The sequence below is a fragment of the Podarcis melisellensis genome (genome assembly GCF_964234715.1).
Source record: "Podarcis melisellensis genome assembly, chromosome: 5".
NCBI lineage: Eukaryota > Metazoa > Chordata > Lepidosauria > Squamata > Lacertidae > Podarcis > Podarcis melisellensis.
In genome coordinates, this window is record NC_138537.1 from 73,768,040 (window position 1) to 73,783,299 (window position 15,260).

The 15,260-nt window shown below is 41.7% G+C and overlaps 1 protein-coding gene across 1 annotated transcript in view; it reads left to right on the forward strand.

The window, feature by feature from the left end:
- The window catches only part of ANK3 (ankyrin 3), a gene marked incomplete at its 3' end in the record, with an annotated part of 355,068 nt that overhangs the window by 237,644 nt on the left and 102,164 nt on the right, over positions 1-15,260 (forward strand). Inside the window, exons 3-9 of the mRNA XM_081912558.1 lie at positions 1,645-1,746; positions 2,503-2,601; positions 3,639-3,737; positions 8,660-8,758; positions 9,545-9,730; positions 11,044-11,067; positions 12,448-12,546. Of these exons, the coding sequence (XP_081768684.1) occupies positions 1,645-1,746; positions 2,503-2,601; positions 3,639-3,737; positions 8,660-8,758; positions 9,545-9,730; positions 11,044-11,067; positions 12,448-12,546 (708 nt within the window). The remainder of the gene's footprint in view (positions 1-1,644; positions 1,747-2,502; positions 2,602-3,638; positions 3,738-8,659; positions 8,759-9,544; positions 9,731-11,043; positions 11,068-12,447; positions 12,547-15,260) is intronic.

Here is a 15,260-nt window from a genome sequence, read left to right on the forward strand (position 1 = left end):
AAATTGTAGTTCTTTCCCAGCAGGGGGAACCTGTGATGTCAAAGTCTCTGCATGAAATCCAGCCCTGAAACCCCAAATAGCTATTAGTCATATGCGGCTTGTGTAGCGATAATAGTGATTGCTGGGTAATTGTGCTGGCACTGGGCAAAAGTCACCAAAAGACATCTCCTTTCTGTCAAGGAACCAAAGGTGATTTATAGCTTAAAAGCAATCACAGAGCTGTATCCAGGTGTTGTGCCTGATCTGAAAATAGCCGGCATAGGGAGCATGGAGAAGCACACGCCTATCCTGCCCTCATAGTCCCTAACCTTCCAGTGTTGAGTATGGAAGGTTTGTAGGGAGCTATCTGAATGGGTTCACTTGAACATGAATTGAAGCCGAGCAAACTGGGTAGTGCCCCCCTGTAGACCTTTCCTGCTCATCATCGGATGGTCAGGAAGAGACTGGTGTACATCTGGGGGTGTTGGGGGGTGAGGTTGGCATACAAAGCCCAGTGCCTCCTATATGAGTTTATATCTCCTGTTCAAGCATAATGCCTGAACAGGTCTTAAGAGAAATGATAAAAAAAATTCAGTATTTACTTTTACGGTCTCATTTTACTTTGCGTAAATGTGTGAGCGTTTTGAGGGCTGCTGTTCTGTGGGAAATTGAATTGGGAAAGGAATGAGCCTTTTACAAATCTACAGGGAGCAGAGAGGAGATATAAGTAGTAAATACGAATATATATTTTTTAAAGTTATATTGCACTGTGTGTTTACCAAGATGCATAGTTAATTGTACATAATTTATGGACTTTCTAAAAATCCACTAAGAATACATGCTGATTGCTTTCGCTCCAAGTGCTTCCATTTCTGAGCTAACAATGGTATGGAGGGAATTTTGCATTATCGTCCATTTGCAGTGGAATCCTTAGACATCCCTTTTCATACCCAGGCTACCTTAATCACACTTGTTCACTCTTTACTTTCTCAGACTAATGCAGATATGCATACCTAACCTTTCCATGTCCACACACTAAGGCATGCTGTGACCTCAAGCCACACAGACTGTTTCTGTAGATTTCTTCTGTAGAGAAGAAATAGCCAAACTGGTGCCTTTCAGATGTTGGTGGACTGCAGTTTCCATCATCTCTAGCTGTTGGTTATGCTGTCTGGGACTGATGGGAGATGGAGTCCATCAGAATGCCAGTACTAAGGCTGGAGTGTGTACAATTTATAGAGTATGTACAATTCTATATCACAGACTTTTATATAACAAAACTATTTCACGTAGATAGCAAGCTGAGCAGTTAATAATAATAAAACTTGTTATATATATGCAAGCATTACTAATGTGTGTTGGGAATGCCATCATGTGCAACATGCAATTGGGCTGGATCTGATCTATACTGATGCCATCTGACAAGGGGGATTTTTTTATTATTATTAAAAAACACTGGCTTAAGAAAAAAATATTGTAAATAAAATATATTATTGAATTGGCGAATGCGAATTATCCTTGTGCAGAATGTAGATTATTTTGGTTCAGTGTGTAAATGTTTCCAGTTAAAAAGCATAAAGTGCAATTGATATGTCAGCTTCACTTAGTTTGTGCCTTGTGTTCAGGATTTTAAATGTCTTATTTCCTTTTTTTCTTCTCTTGCAGTCTGACACCAATGCAAGTTACCTACGAGCTGCCCGGGCAGGCAACTTAGAAAAGGCTCTTGACTACTTAAAAAGTGGAGTGGACATCAACATCTGCAATCAGGTTGCATAAGTATTTGATTAACAAGTGTTTTGGTTTGAATTCTTACTCGTTTACATTTGCACCTACTTCAGCTGTCATTTGGTATAGTCCTAAAGTTTAGGCAAATGGAACTATGTGGATCATTACATCATCAAAATTATTCTTTCAACTTACATAAGCACTGTACAAAGTCTAAATAGGTTCCTGCCAAAATGGCTCACAAACTAATATATGCAGAACAGAAGGGAGAAAGGATGGAAGTAGAAAGGAAAAAACAAAGTGAGATAAGTCAATGGTGCTATTCTGTTCATGTCTACTTTAGAAGTAAGACCTACTAAGTCCACTGGGGCTTAACTCTCACGTAAGTGAGGAACTGCAGATAGGAGTACAGCTTTGCATTAAGTTCTGATTTCATGAAAGAAAAAGCTCTAACATTCAAGGAAGTAAGTCTAGCTGAAGTCTGGCTCTTGCTTAATACTGCAGCATCAGGGCACATCATACTGTGCAAAAAAGAGGTGGTTGTAATTGTATTGTCCAAAGGATGCTTATTAGAATCGATTTGTAGCGTGTTCCAACTACAAGGTAGCTTACCACTTTGAAATATGTATTGCTTCATAGAAGCAATTAATTAGAAAATGGGTTTGAGAATAGCTTTCTTTCTTTCCTTTCCGCAAGCTCTCATCGTGTCGGAATGTGACCTTTTAGGCCTCTTGACATATTGCGTGTTGTTCTGGGCACCCTGCATCAACCTTTCCCATTCCTTTTTCTTTTTATCAGAATGGGTTGAACGCTCTCCATCTCGCCTCCAAAGAAGGCCACGTAGAAGTTGTTTCAGAACTGATACAGAGAGGTGCCAATGTGGATGCAGCAACAAAGGTCTGTTAGCTGATATCTAAGTGTCCCGCTGTTTTCCTACACAGATTCCTCACTCACAAAGTGTTGGCCAATTGAATGCAGACAATAAGGCCTTGAAGGTCAGGAGCTGTAGGGGAAGGTGTGATGTAATTTTTTGTGTGTGAAATCTCCTGTCATACGGATGACAAATATAAAGGCAAATTCCCGTCAGGGAATGAGTCGTCCTTCAATTACAGGCCCACTTTCCATATAGTCAGTGATTAGGGTTGGATAGATAGATCCTTGTTAGAAGAAACACTTAGCATGCCAAAGGCATTGTTCTCTCAATCTGCAAGTTCAAGTGGTGAGTGCTGACTCTGGCCACTGAGGGGGGGAAAGGACTTATTGTTCTAATTGACTGATCCCTAAGGTTTGCATAAGGTTTTTTTTTTTACATCTTTTTTTAAAAAAAAATCTTTCCACTTTGGTGATGTGGTTCTTGGTCCAAAAAATTATTCACTCCTGGATAATGCTGATCATATGGAAAAGTGAACATATATCTTTTACTTTTCATAGCAGCACTAAGGAAGAAGGAATTATGGAAAGTTTGACTTGTTGTACAATGATCTATAATTCTGTCTTTCGCATAATCCAACTTTTGCATCTCAGTATGGGAATTATGTCAATGAAATCCAAATAAAACCATTCAGATTAGCTACAGTCTCATAATGCATATTTCAAGTAGCCCTCATAACTCTACAGGTTTTCCCAAGTACCGATGATTTAGCTTGTAATATTTAAATTATTGTATTTATAATATCTTAAGCCATTTTTTCTTGATTTGTATTAAAACCATTTAACTCTAAAACAGTTGGGTAGTATGATGAGTTACGAACTGCAGCAGCCTAAATTTCTAACTGGGACACTGCCAAAATAATTTGCAAGACCCCAGTAATATCCCTGGTCATCGAACACAGAACCTGTTACTCAATTGACAAGTTCAGCCATGTCTTCCTGCTGCATATGCTACCGGAGTTCATTAGGCATGTTTCACATTCCGTCCCCTTATCTCATTTCAGAAAGGAAACACAGCTCTGCACATAGCATCTCTGGCTGGGCAAACCGAAGTGGTGAAAGTGCTGGTTACGAGCGGGGCCAATGTCAATGCACAGTCACAGGTAAAATTGCTTTGCTTAGGGCTCAAAGGCTGATGTGGGTTTACATGCAGTCTGTCTTTTTCCTCCTTTCCTTCCTTCCTTTCTTCCTTTTTTTCTTTTTTTGAAACCCCCCCCCCAACATGATAACATTAATCTTTTATGTCTGATAGCTTTCCAAGAATTAACATTTGGAATAAATTATTGGGCAGAGTGATTTGCACAAACTCATTCCTTGCAATCAAACTTGTGCCCTTTTCAGACATTGCCTCCATCCATGTTGTACCTAAGGAGAAGTCAGGAGTGGGTCATGTCCTTGTGCACGACCTCCCCATACTCCTCACAGAAATTAACCGCTCTTATCAGAATGCAACATCCCTCCTGAACTTGAAAGATTAAACCCTGACTTATTTTCATGGCAAGAGGAATAGGAGAAGGCACGGGTGTGGCAGATTGAACCCAGGCCTGCTCCCAATCACTCTCCAGGAACAATCTGAACAGTTTTGTGTTGACTTCCAGGCTGACATATAGTGACAGGCCCAAGATCTCCCAATGAGCTCCTTGGCTGTGGGGAGAGTTGAACCTGGGTCTACCCAGTCCTAGCCTGACATTCTAACTATTAAAGCAACACTAGCTTTCTAGCATAACTGTCCAAACACAGGTGAGAAGTTGTGGGAAAATAATAATTGGAAAACGGAACCCCCGCTCTCTTTCTCTTTGTGCTGCTGAAAACGTTGAGAGAAGAGAGTACTTTGGGCTCAGGTATGCATCAGGCTCTTAAGAAAGCAGTGCTCAATTAATGCTGTCTTTCTCCTCCAAAATTCAGTCTCTGTTGCCTAGGAGGAATGAAGTCCCTTCTCAAAGTGCATTTCCATCAACTTTCTGTACAGTTAACCAATGAGATGAATGCTGGTCACCGTGTGTTGCTGTGTATAAAAGGTCCAGTGACACAGAGCACAGCCATACATTTCACCTTCTTGCTTAAGGTCTGCCCTCCAGCATCATCATCTAAACTGCATTGCTACATGGCTGGAATGGCTGATGATAAAAGCAGAACAGGGGAGGATCCCTGGGCTTGCATTCTGAAAGGGGTTGTGGTTCACAGTTCCTTTGCGATGTTAGTGAAAATGCCAAACTGAAATCCCCCTTGAAATAAAGCCTGCCGTAGTAAATGTGCTTATCCTGCCATAATGAAATAAGAATCCTATCTCCACCCAATGTTCTGATGGCAGGCTGGTGAAAAGGAAGGTTTAAAATAATGTGTTTTGAAATAATGTTTCTTCTGCGCTGCTTTAGTACTCTGTAACTTATAAGTACACACACACACGCCTTCCGTTTTATATTCCTTATATGGATAGGATGAAAAGATTCTGAATTGCCCAAGGTCAATTTGACCTGTTTTTTGTTTGAAGAATTTGGAGCATGGGGTAATTCCTGGGATGGGGATTGCATGTTCCCTCAGAATGGGTCATTCATGCTTGGCCATGACTGTTTCCTCCACATGTGGAGAGCAGGGCGTGGAGAGGCTCCACCCATGAGGCAAGATGAGGGAACTGCCTCAGGCAGTGGAATCCACAGAGTCAGGAGGTCCTGATGCAGATCTTCACTCCCCCTTCTTCCCTGGCAGGGAGTGTGGGAGGATGCCATTTTGTGGTTCATCTTGGGCCAGCCCTGTTCCAGGGGAGTGCTGACTTCCCATGCCACACTGGCCTGCACGCTGTCTGCTTTTGCTGTAATTAGGTGTACCATGAGACACCAGGTTTCCAGCGCCACAGCTCACAGTGTCCTGTTCTTTCCCAGGACCCCATTCACCATGCCTCTCTCAACAGTGCTATCTGGACAGAAGTCCTTGGCCTCGCTCAGTAGAACGAGGCGGGCCACCAAATGTAGCATGTCACGAAGTTATTAAATACACGTTGCCACCTAAAGAGCATCCCTGCCCCCAATTTGGTCCAGAGGCTTAAACACTTCTTAACCTCCCAACTGGGTACTCCTCTTTGCGCTATGAGTAGCTTTCCTACCATAGACCTGGGTAGGAGCAGGCTGCTTCATATATCAAGCTAAGTAACAGAAGGGCTATCAATGTGAATGGCCTGGTGAAGGGTTAGCCAACATGGTGCCCTCCGGATGTTGGTGGGCTGCAGCTCCCGTCATCCCTGAGCATGGGCCATGCTGGCTGGGGATGATGGGAGTTGGAGTCCAATAACATCTTGAGGGCCCCACTTTGGCTACCCCTGGTCTGGTTCGTTTCAACATGTCCAACATGGGGCAGTATGGGAAAAGAGGGCAAGGTTTGTAGTGTCAATAATTTCTATTGTACCTTCTGGCCTGAACCAGGAGCTCTTCCTACACTCGAGTAGGATCCTGGTAGAGACACATGCCCGACTGGCATGTTCTCTCCCTCCTGGTCATTCATTCAAGAGCTTCAAAACCTTTCTTCAGCCCGAACACCACAGCGACCAATGCCAACAGACACCGGCACACTTAGGGATCCACAGAGTCTGCGCAGTTCGCGTGACAGACCTCAGCAACTCAGCATTTTGGCTAATCTACTTTGTTTACATATCAACACACACGGAGCACTGCATCATGGCTCCCTCTCTCTCTAGCATCACACAGCAAAGAGAAAAAGAACAAAGGACAATAGTCCCACTTCACAGAACACTGTAACACAAACATCCTGTCTTCATCATTTCCTACTCTGTGGAGTCAAAGCATACACTGTCATGTGATAGACAACAATCCTATGACTGCAATCATGGAGCAGGAATTCTAACAGCCCACAAGGTGTTTAATAAAATAAAAATAGACATTAGCCCATGAACTATCTGGACCCTGCACTCATCATCTGAGGCCCCTCTTTGTGAAAGATCTAGAAGGTGGCAACACAAGAAAGGGCCTTTTCTGCAGTGGCTCCCCACTTGTGGAATGCTCTCCCTAGGGAAGATCATCTTGTACCTTTTTTTACATATTTTTAGGTGCCAGGCAAAAACATTCCTCTTCTCCAAGGCCTTTAGCTAAGGTTGAGGTTGTGGGAGGGGTTGTGTTTTTCTTGGTTACTATGGTCTGTATTTTTCTTTTTATTGTAAATTGCCCTGTGATCTTCAGATGAAAGGTGGTATAGAAATGTGATAAATAATGATGATGATGATAATTCCGTGTTCCAAACCACTTTAAAACTGCTTGTTACTATGTCATGCATTCTTCCATTGTTACGTTGCAAACAATTAATAATAATAGTAATATTTAAACATCTCAACAGCCTAAAAGATATTATAAAATTAACAAGATAGTATTAAAATCAATACTGTCACAGAGATAAAGCCTACCAACGCTACAGGTCTCCTGACTGCAAAGTCTTGACCAAACATCTCTAGTTTCTAACATTTTATTTTATTTTTAGCTGAGGGGAAACCTAAATAACCCACTCAAGCAGAGATTATTTTCATTGGCTGTGGGAGATTTTGTCTTTCTTTCTTTTTTAATGGCTGAAGTTACATTGGCAAAGAACACAGTTCTGTGACATTTCTATTTAAAATGCGCCTTTGGATTTGCCCAGTTCTTTTTTCCAGTTGGACACTACGTTCAATTTTGCCAGCTGTCATCCAGCTGACTAGGAACAGCTGAAGACCTCCTGCCCATCTGGCTAATTGGAAACCTATGCTGAGTTTTCAAAATGATCCTGGAGCATGTCAGCTGATAACTGGGCAGTACATTGCCTTATGGAGAACTGGAGGAGCCTGTTTGTAGGAAACGAACACCCCTTCCTCCACAGAGGAAGAAGTTCCGCTGGGGCTTCCTCTCCTTTAGATGATGAGCCCTTATGACTCACAACACTCTTTTCCACGGGGCCATTTCATACATTTCAAATAATGCAGTTTGCACATGTGATGAACAACTTTGGGGCGTACTCTCAATGGCAGTCCCAGGTCTCCCTCTGTGTAATGTGTACAACAGCCCTATAGCTAGGACTAATCTACAGATTAGCAATCTAATCTAATTGCAAAGCCAGTTGTTTCACACTCCTTTGGGAAGCATAGACGGTGGACCATTTACTGAAGTCAGCAGAGAGGGATGAGAAGAATCGTAAGCGTTATTTCCTGAAGCTGACCTTGCATTTCCAAGGCATTGACTCTTTCCCCCAGAAATCAGTAGCCGGGCCAAGGTTGCTGAGTCAGCATTGGCGACATGGAAGAGTATACAGGAAGCCTTCACAAAACAAAATAAGGCTTTTAAACATAGATCTGGTTTGGATGTAGCACTAAATAGATGAACAGCCACCTGTTTGGAGTGCTGTAGCTCGGAATGTCCTGCAAGGAGCAGAGGCTTGAACCAGATGACCTAAAAGCCCTCTGTCCAATTCTATGATAAACTGTGTCTTAGTGTTAAATACATAAACCTTAGGTTTGTGCACCTGCCCCACTTTCCTCTCCTTCTCTGGAGTAGCCTCAAGAAGGAGATTAGAAGTTTTTACTTCTGTTTTAATTAACCACAGTTTATCACCATGTCCAAACTTAAAACTGTGGTTAATCTTAACTACAGTTTAGGGAAATAAGCTGTCTTTTAAAACCAGGGTTTGAAGGTGACGTGTCTCAGGTCACCATAGGTAGGACTAACCATATGTTGTCTGAATGACAACTGTGCTTCTCCTGTTGACCTGCTATTTATTTATAATCCCGCTTTACCACAGATAACACCCCCTGAAAGTAAAAAAGGCAGCACAACAGCAAAGAAGTTTTTCACACTGGTGAGCATTCAGAAATGTGATCCATCACCTGCAGCCTGAACTGGTACAATCTTTTCTGCCAAATCAGGACTCTGCCATCCCATTCTGTTGCACGTCTAACTATGCCTAGATGATTCTAAGTAAGAAGACTACAATGGTCACTTGATCAAAACTTTAGGTTTCCAAAGAAAAGTTATACTATTATGTTTTTCTTTTTCAGAATGGCTTCACGCCATTATATATGGCAGCCCAAGAAAATCATCTGGAAGTGGTTAAGTTTCTTCTTGATAATGGGGCAAGCCAGAGCCTTGCCACAGAGGTAAATGTTCATTTTATGCTGTCTTTGCCAAAGCGTTAAATATATTGAAATGTGGAAGTACAACATAGCACCACTCCTTCATATGAAATCAATGAAAACATTAGAGGCGTTCACAAACCCCAGGAGAAATTAGCCACATTGGAAGCTCTTCTCTGGTGCAGTACCAGAGACATCCACAGATAATCCATAATCAAAACATAATTACCAGTATAAAGTCAGCATTGATGTTTAAGAATGCAAAGAACCAGAGCTTAACATATCAGCAAATGAAATTTAGCAATAGCAGGAACTAAAGCTCATTCAAATCAGTTAGAGTCTCCAAGTTATTTTCAAGGGGAGATCCATAGTGCATTACAGTAATCCATCTGAGATGCAACTAATGCAGGAGCAAGTCTGAGCTTTCAAGGATTAGGCCCAGCTGGCACACTTTCTCCATGTGTGCAAAAGTAATCCTGGCTACAGTCACTACCTGAGTACCTAAGAACAAGGTTGGATCCAGGAGTATTCCCAAGTATTGGTTTATTTATTTTTAAAGGGGAAAGCAGCCCTATCCAGAACAGGCTGCCATCTTGTCCCTGGACTATTAGGCCTCCTAAGAATCAGCATCTCTTTCTTGTATGTACTTTATTTCAGTTTGTTCACTCTCAACCAGTCCATCACTAATGCCAAACACCGATGTTAGTTAACACATAGTTTTGCCTGTTAAGTACAAAACAACAACAACATTGCAATGTTGAATTGGGTTCCTTAAAGACATGTCTGCTGATTATTGTTGTTGTCTGGTAGGATGGATTCACGCCATTGGCCGTAGCTCTTCAACAGGGCCATGACCAGGTGGTTTCCTTGTTGCTTGAAAATGACACGAAGGGGAAAGTCCGTCTTCCTGCTCTCCACATTGCTGCACGCAAGGACGACACCAAGGCAGCTGCATTGTTGCTGCAGAATGACCACAATGCAGATGTGGAGTCCAAGGTTAGTAGCAGTTCTTGTTTTTCCTGATGATGATGAAGAAGAAGAAACAACAACAGATTGAGTGATGCATATAGTATCTCTGCTTCTCTGTGTTAACAAATTGAGAGTAGCCTAAGTCTTTTCTAGGTTTTACTGCTGCAGTTTCGTTTAGCACCATTGCAAGTTGGACCTGCACCACATGCGATTTACCAAGGCAATGTTAGCCCAGCAGCCATGACTGTTTTATCAGCTCTGGGAATGCAACAGAACCAAGAGAATTATCAGAACCAAGAGATTTATCAAGTGTTATAGCAGGCCACCATGATCAAATGACAGGCTTTTTGGCTTGGTGGATCACAAGGGGCAAAGGCCTACTTTTCATTCAATACTTTCTCTTGTGAAGGGGAAGAAACATGTTGGTCTGTATCTGAGCCAAATGCTAGTTTCTGCAACTGTGATAGAATAATTAAATGGCAAATTGGTTTTACTGATGTCCTGGGTTCTGTTTCTTGATCACACTGGAGCTTAGATCAGAGTGTGGCAGAAAGACTGAACTCAGAGAAGGACTTTGATGTATATCATTCGCTGCAGTACGGAAGCAATAACTGTGTTTAGTTTTCTTCTTTAAAGGTCGGGAGAGGCTGCATCCGGACAATCAAACCATGCTTTAATAAGTCTTCAGATATGCATTAGCTCTGTGCACCCACCCACAGACTCTTCACTGCTGCTTCGTTACTCCTGTTGCACCAGTGGAAAGACGAGTCAGGAAGTCACAATTAATTATAGCTTCCTGTTTTGTGCAAACTGGGAAACTGTGGTTAATGGCTTCTACAAAAGCTTTCAGGACATGGAGCTACAGTTTACAATTGGCTTAAAAATCCTACCTTGTTTGGATGCTGTTAAATAATTTCCAGGTGTGGAGGGGAATCTATAGAATCTGCAGATTCCCATTTAGTTTCCATGCTCCTGCAGAAGGAGGAGCAAAGTGGAAGTGAAGTTGCTGCATGGGCAGTTGCATGGATCTCATGCATATCTGAGCTTATTAAGCCAGGATTTGATCATGCAAACCAGGTCATAGACTTGAAGGCTGACATGGAAAAAGGGGGTTTCTGAATCTCTGTTTTTACCACGGGGGGAAACGATGAAACCTCATTCACGTTGGGGGTGTGGGGGGAAATAGCCTGCCATTCAGCCTCGCTTTCCTTCTGTGCCTATTTGTGCTTTCATTGTCGTGTCCACACAGCGGTCACAAAGCTTTCTGCATCCATTATCACCGGTAGAGAACTAACCGTTCATTTTCTCCCCCTTCTTTGCTTCCAAATGTGTTAACCTAGATGATGGTGAATAGAACAACTGAGGTATATATGAAAATATATTATATATCTATAAATATATAAATATATGTGCATCATCACTTTCCCACAATGTAGAGCTGCTGCTGCTGCGTCATTCCTTCCTTCTCTTCTCTTCTCTGCATTGCCTTCTTAGAGGAGTAGAGTACCTGCTTTAGATTCAACAAAAAGTGGCATGTGCTAGAGCAGAATGTAGTTTTAGTTATTTACCAGGGCTTTCTGCAGCTGAAACGAGCGTTCATAAAGGCGTACAAGCAAGCTTCCTTTGGAACTAATTGTCACAGCCGAAAAGGGTAATTTTGCGCAAGAGGAAAGCGCCCGGGTCTCCAATGCCATATAAAATGTGCGTGGTTTTTTTTAATCAGCTGTGTCAAGAGCTGCAGACATCCCTGACACACTTTTGCATCCAGGACTTTAGGCTCTTGCATGACACTTTACTGTCAGTGTCAACAAAAGGGGTGGGGGGTAGGAGGAAGGTGCTGGTTCTTCTGGGCAATTCAGAAATGTGTAAACACTTTTCAAGTTGAGGCAGTGACAGCTAGCATGGCTAAAGAGGCTTGCTGATGGTTTTAGAAATGCGTCAAGTTCCTTCTGAGGTTCCACACATTGCGGGGACTGGTTGAATTGCTGCATGTTTTAGCACTGTTTCAAGAAGAGAAAATTTTTATTATTATTATTATTATTATTATTATTATTATTATTATAAAATGTCTGAAATATGAAAACAAGTCACTGAAACTATCTGGTTGGCTAGACGCTTTCTAATTAGAGTTGGGGATCTCATAATATTAACCCAGTTTGATTGCTCACAGTGGGGGGTTGATCTTTTATAGAAGGAGCCCTCTTTTTCTTTTTTTAAGTCACATTAATCTCTTTTTAAAATGGACTTTGATGTTGTTTTAATTTGCATCTGCTTTGAATTTATGAAGTCTATTCAGCAATTATTATCAAGTGACTTCATCTGAATTTCTGCAAGAAAGCTCTGTGATGTTAAAGTTGCAAGAATAAGAAGATACTGATAACAAGTAGATATTTCCCATGAGAAACTGATTTACCAATTAAGTGAAGGATAATATTTTCATTTTCATTAACTTACTTCGATAGATTCTTTTTAGACATTTTATCCTGCTCTTATTCTCCCAGAATAGGCATAGTAATTTCTTTCCCTTCTACTGAGTATATTTTTATTCATTGTCCTCAAACAAGCCATAAAGTAGTACTGAACATTAAAATAGAATGTCTACTGTGTCCCTAGACTACATTCTGCTGATTGGACTCTGCCTGGGCTGCAAGACATCCATTTTAGGAGCTGGTGGAAGACCTATGAAAAAAAATATTTATATCTTGCTGTGTGTTGTTGTTGTTGTTGTTGTTCCTTTATTTCAGAGCGGCTTCACTCCTCTGCATATTGCTGCCCACTATGGAAATATTAACGTAGCTACGCTGCTTTTAAATCGTGGTGCTGCTGTGGATTTTACTGCAAGGGTATGTATTGATCCATACGAATTTCACTTAAACGTGACTCCTAAATTTGATTTGATTTGGTTTTCATTCAAATGAATTCCAAAGTGGCTTGCACATAGTAGAACATCGCAGAAGCAGCATAACTCTCATAAAATAATTTCCCTTGTTTTTAATCTTTTATTTCTTATTTTATTTCTTATTTCTTATTCACGACTACTTTTGTTATGTCGTAGTTATAAGCCACCTTGAGCATGGTTTGAGCTGTGGAACAGCAACATACAAATAAAATTACGTACATATGCATACCTTCCAACATTTCCCCAATGAAAATAGGGACATCCTATTCAATAATAATAATACTAATAATAATAATAATTTACTATTTATGCCTTGCCCATCTCACTGGGTGGCCCCAGCCACTCTGGACAGCTTTTAACATATATAAAAACACAATAAAGAATTAAACATTAAAAAAAAAACCCTTCCCTATATAGGGCTGCCTTCAGACTGCTCAGGGGTTGGGTAACTCCATACCCTCCAATATTTCTCCAATGAAAATAAGGACATCCTAAGGAAAAGTGGGACATTCCGGGATCAAATCAGAAACTGGGACTATGTCTGTAAATCCGGGATTGTCCCTGGAAAATAGGGACACTTGGAGGGTGTGATGTATGTATGATGGGCGATGAGGTGGGGTGGGAAATGGTCTCACTCCTCATCCCCCCAATTCAGCTGCAGGTTTAAAGATAAAAAAGGGATCTCAAGGTTTGCAGCTTGGCAGCCTCAACAGCCATCAACAACACAGTGGATGGCACTGAAAAGAAACAGTATTTTCCTGCAGAAGTAATTTTTTTGTGGTTTGATTTCAGATGTCTTGTGCAAGCAAGATTTGCACATCCTTTTTTTTTTTCTTTTATGGCCTTTTAATTCTAAGGATCACTTCTTTGTCTCCCACACTCCCAATCCTTAGCAAAGGTAGTTAAGAGAGTCTCCCTGTTACAGGCTGGGTGATCTTGAGAATATAAATTTTCTCCTTTTTTTGCCAGCAGGAGTGTTCACCAGCAGAAACACAAATTAGGTTCCCATTTGATCATTCCGTCTTGCTGACATGGCTACAGCCTGAGGACTATGGATTGGGGTTTTTTTGTCTTTTGTCGGTGGGGGTGGGGGGTGGGTTATTGTTTCACATTGGTAACAAGATCATCAAAGTGAGTTGTCAAATAAAAATGAAGTTCAGGTGCTTCTTCTTGGAAGACGAAAGGTTTGTGAAAGTGTGGCTCGTTTCACAGCACCGTCTTTAGAAACATGAAGATCAGGCCTGGCTGCAGGAGGCAAACTCCACTCCTGCTGGTCAGCATGATAAATAGGGAAGACTAATAGTATTCCCATATTGCAGAGATGCAGTTCTGAAGCCAATTAGTGAGTTCATGGCAGAGGCAGGATTTGATCCAGGTACTGCTCTTTGCAACGGTGCCTTACCAGCTCACAAGAAGCTTGCCATTAGCAAAAAGCTAATGTACCTGATACCTTTTATTGATCTCGCGTCTTAGAGTTGTATCTGGCTGGTCAAGGCAATGGATTTGAGGATGATTTATTTATTTATACCACCACCAGTGTACCTGTCACTGTACGGAATAAAAACAGCACACAGAAGATCAGACCTTGCCCCAAGAAGCTTACAGTCTAAATTTCACTTTTGACGGTGCATCGGCAATGATGAGGGAAAGCAAAGTAGTGAGGGAGCATTCCCCCCCCCCCATATGTCTTTTCTGGCTCAACGGCTATGATTTCTAAGCAAATGGAGCAATAGGGTTTTCCATCCTTGTCTCTTTTATTACAGCATCATGTGTCTGTGGGAGTATGTATTCGCTTATCCTTTCTGGCATGCCAGAGCTTTGTTGTCACCCTGATATTCACTGCATTTATCTTTTGCTTCTGTTTTTGTTGTGAATCTCCTTGGAAATAATTTGTATCCTGAAGGGCAGGATATAAATGAGACTAATAAATTACTGAGCGAGGCAACTCACAGCATGGCACACTGCTTGCAGGCATTGCTGGTGGCCCCAGCACCTGTGACGGCATTTGTTGGCATCTGGTTCATCCCTGGTGCACCAATCACACAACAGATAAAATGATGGTTAACATGTAGATGGCCTCGCTCATTCAGCAAGGTATCATTTTTATCCAGACGGCTTTTGGTCACTTCCCCATAGCACCACGTAGAAAGCATAACTCAAAGCTTATCTTCACTGTAGTATTGTGCCTGTTCTTCCCATTCAGAAAGACTAAATCAGTATGTTTATTTGTTCTATGTGCACATTTGGGCACTCGCATCGGGCATCGAGAAGCACTTTTAGCATAGGAAATTCAGCAGGATGCAAAAAGCATCTAGCTGGGTCTTGGATCTTTGTGCATGAGTGAGCCTGTTACGTAATTGTCCTGAATGTGCAGCACATTTGCATATGGTTGTCTTGCTAAACAGAAACTCAAAGCTTGACGATAAAGGGTTAGATCCAAACTAATGAGGAATGGAATTTCCCTCTTGAGGTGCTTCCTTGGGCAGAAGGAGAAGAAAGGCGATTTATTTATTTTCCTCCTTCCCTTGCTAGCCCCCTGAAAAAGCTGCTCTGGAGGTTCTGAACCCTTCAGAACAATGTAGGATCTGGTGCAGGGGGCTGCATAAGGAAGGAGAGTTGGCAAAAATTGCCTCCACCCACCCACCCAAACATCTTCCA